Here is a 2,305-nt window from a genome sequence, read left to right on the forward strand (position 1 = left end):
AAACTGTAAGTCAAAATAAACCCTTCATTTCTGGAGTTGCATTGTCAAGTATTTTTTTTATCAGCAACAAGAAAATTGGTGAGTATAGTACATATCAAGAGATTCTGTATAGATGAAATTAATGCCATATTTGTTTGTTTGTTTGTTTGTAGTACTTCTTCTGCCATAGGTCCACTTTTACCCTTGTCAAAGAAAGGCATTTTGGTCATGACCTTTTCTTCCTGATCTCATATATTTGAATGCATAGTTCCTAGATGGTGAAACTGGTAAAGAAGGAGGAGAAGGTGTGACCTTTTTTTTGGAATAGGTGTGTCACTGAGGGTGGACTTTGAGGTTTCAAAAGCCTATGCCAGGCCTAGTCTCACACTCCTTCTGTCTCTAACTTGTGGATTCGATGTGAACCCTCAGCCCCATGTCTGTCTGCTGGCTTCCATACTCCCTGCCGTGATGGTTATAGATTAACCCCCTGAAAGTGTAAGCAAGTCAAATAGATACTTCCCTTTCTAAGTCTTAGTCATGGTGTCTCTGCAGTGCAATAGAACAGTAACTAAGAGAGTATTTATGTTGAACTATAGATTTCTTGGATTCGTTCTTCTTGTCTGAAAATTTGTATACTATCACCCTTAAGAATCTGACCATGGGAGGGTTTGGGAAGAGGAAAGTGAGTGGAAAATGATGTAATTATATTATAATTTCAAAAAAAATTTAAAAACATCTGAACTATACTGATATGGGATTCCCCTCTGTATGCTGTGAATGTGTTTTATTTCCAATGGTTAATAAAGAGGCTGCGTTCAGCCAATGACTTAACAGAATAAAGCCAGGCAGAAAATCTGAACAGAGATGTAGAGAGATGTAAAGAGGACTCAGAGGCGAGGAGACACCATGTAGCTGCTGAAGGAGCCAGATGCGCCCAGAACCTTGCCGGTAAACCACGAGCCTCATGCTATACATAGAATAATAGAAATGGGTTAATTTAAGATGTAAGGGCTAGCTTCTGGCCATTCATACGGCTTGTCTGGGAGTCTTTGGGGGCATGAATTCCCTGTCCAGAGGGAGGCTGCAGCGCTAGGATGAAGCTTGTGATATTTTTGATGAAATTGAGTCATGAAACCGTAATCATTGAATTGAAGAATGGGACACAAGTCCATGGAACAATCTCAGGTCTAGATGTTAGCATGAATACACATCTTAAAGCTTTGGAAATGACCCTGAAGAACAGAGACCCTGTACAGTTGGAAACATTGAGTATTCGAGGAAACAACATTCGATACTTTATTGTACCAGACAGCTTACCTCTTGATAAATTACTTGTGGATGTTGAGCCTAAGGTGAAATCTAAGAAGAGAGAAGCTATTGCAGGACGAGGTCAAGGCCGAGGTAGAGGAAGAGGATGTGGCTGCGGCAGAGGAAGAGGGGGTCCTAGGCGATAATGTCTTTCAAGATTACTGTTCCAAAGTGATATGGAATTGGGGGGATATTTTTTGTACAGGTTTTGTTTGTCAGTTTTTAATAAACCTAAGTGTGGGATGAAAAAAAAGATGTAAGGGCTAGCTAGAAATATGTTTAAGCTATTGGCCAAACAGTATTGTAATTAATAAAGTTTCTGTGTGATGGTTTCAGGTCTGGGTAGCCAGGAAACAAATGAGCAATCTCCGCCTACACTACAGCCTAATCTGTTAAGGCTCTACATGAATAAATTTATCTTAACATTGTTATGACCTTGCATTCTTGTATTTTATTATATTTTTATACTTGTTTAGCCAATACTTATTAAATTTCTGAATTGAAGATAGAACAAAATGAATATTGTGCTGATTAGTAGATGTAGCCAAAGGCACACACTATGTAAGTGAATTGAATAGGAAAAGTGTTTGTGGCAATTCGACCCGAGGGCACTGTCAAGCTTCCTTTGGTTTTCAACAAGATCCCTTTTTAGGGAAACCAAAGGCATGGCAAGATCAATGATCAGATCAGGTCAACATCAAGTACCAATAACCAAGGAGAACATGCAGTGACTGTTGACAGACCTGTGTTAGATGCTACGGACAGATGAAGGATAAGGTGGTATCACATACACACATACATTTACATGTGACTGTAAATAGCTTCTATGGTCTTATCACATGTAAATTGGATGACCACGTCATATCAAGTTAAGAGTTAAGTTAGGAGGGTTCAGTCATTAGTAGCGGGAGAGAGGATGGGTATTTATTTCAATATAGAATCTCAAACTAAGAGGAATGGGCCCACTTTCATCACTACTCTCCAGTTTAGTTACATTATTATTTTCTTTTTCGAAAAG

General features: G+C 39.0%; 1 protein-coding gene across 2 annotated transcripts; it reads left to right on the plus strand.

Annotated features, from left to right (window-relative positions):
- Nucleotides 1-1,073: 1,073 nt before the first annotated feature.
- On the plus strand, nucleotides 1,074-1,433 carry LOC101978923 (small nuclear ribonucleoprotein Sm D1-like). Of its 2 annotated transcripts, XM_013350456.1 has the most exons (2): nucleotides 1,074-1,164; nucleotides 1,288-1,433. In XM_013350456.1, the coding sequence occupies exons 1-2, from the start codon at nucleotides 1,074-1,076 to the stop codon at nucleotides 1,431-1,433; spliced, it is 237 nt and encodes a 78-aa protein (XP_013205910.1). The 2 variants fall into 2 exon arrangements, with proteins under 2 accessions (XP_013205910.1, XP_005358474.1); XM_005358417.1 differs by having other exon boundaries at nucleotides 1,074-1,433.
- Nucleotides 1,434-2,305: the final 872 nt, after the last annotated feature.

This window comes from Microtus ochrogaster, chromosome X (assembly GCF_000317375.1).
Source record: "Microtus ochrogaster isolate Prairie Vole_2 chromosome X, MicOch1.0, whole genome shotgun sequence".
Taxonomy (NCBI): domain Eukaryota; kingdom Metazoa; phylum Chordata; class Mammalia; order Rodentia; family Cricetidae; genus Microtus; species Microtus ochrogaster.

Coding starts and splice junctions, on each gene's coding strand:
- LOC101978923 (XM_005358417.1), top strand. CDS start 1,074: ATGAAGCTTGTGATATTTTTGATGAAATTGAGTCATGAAACCGTAATC.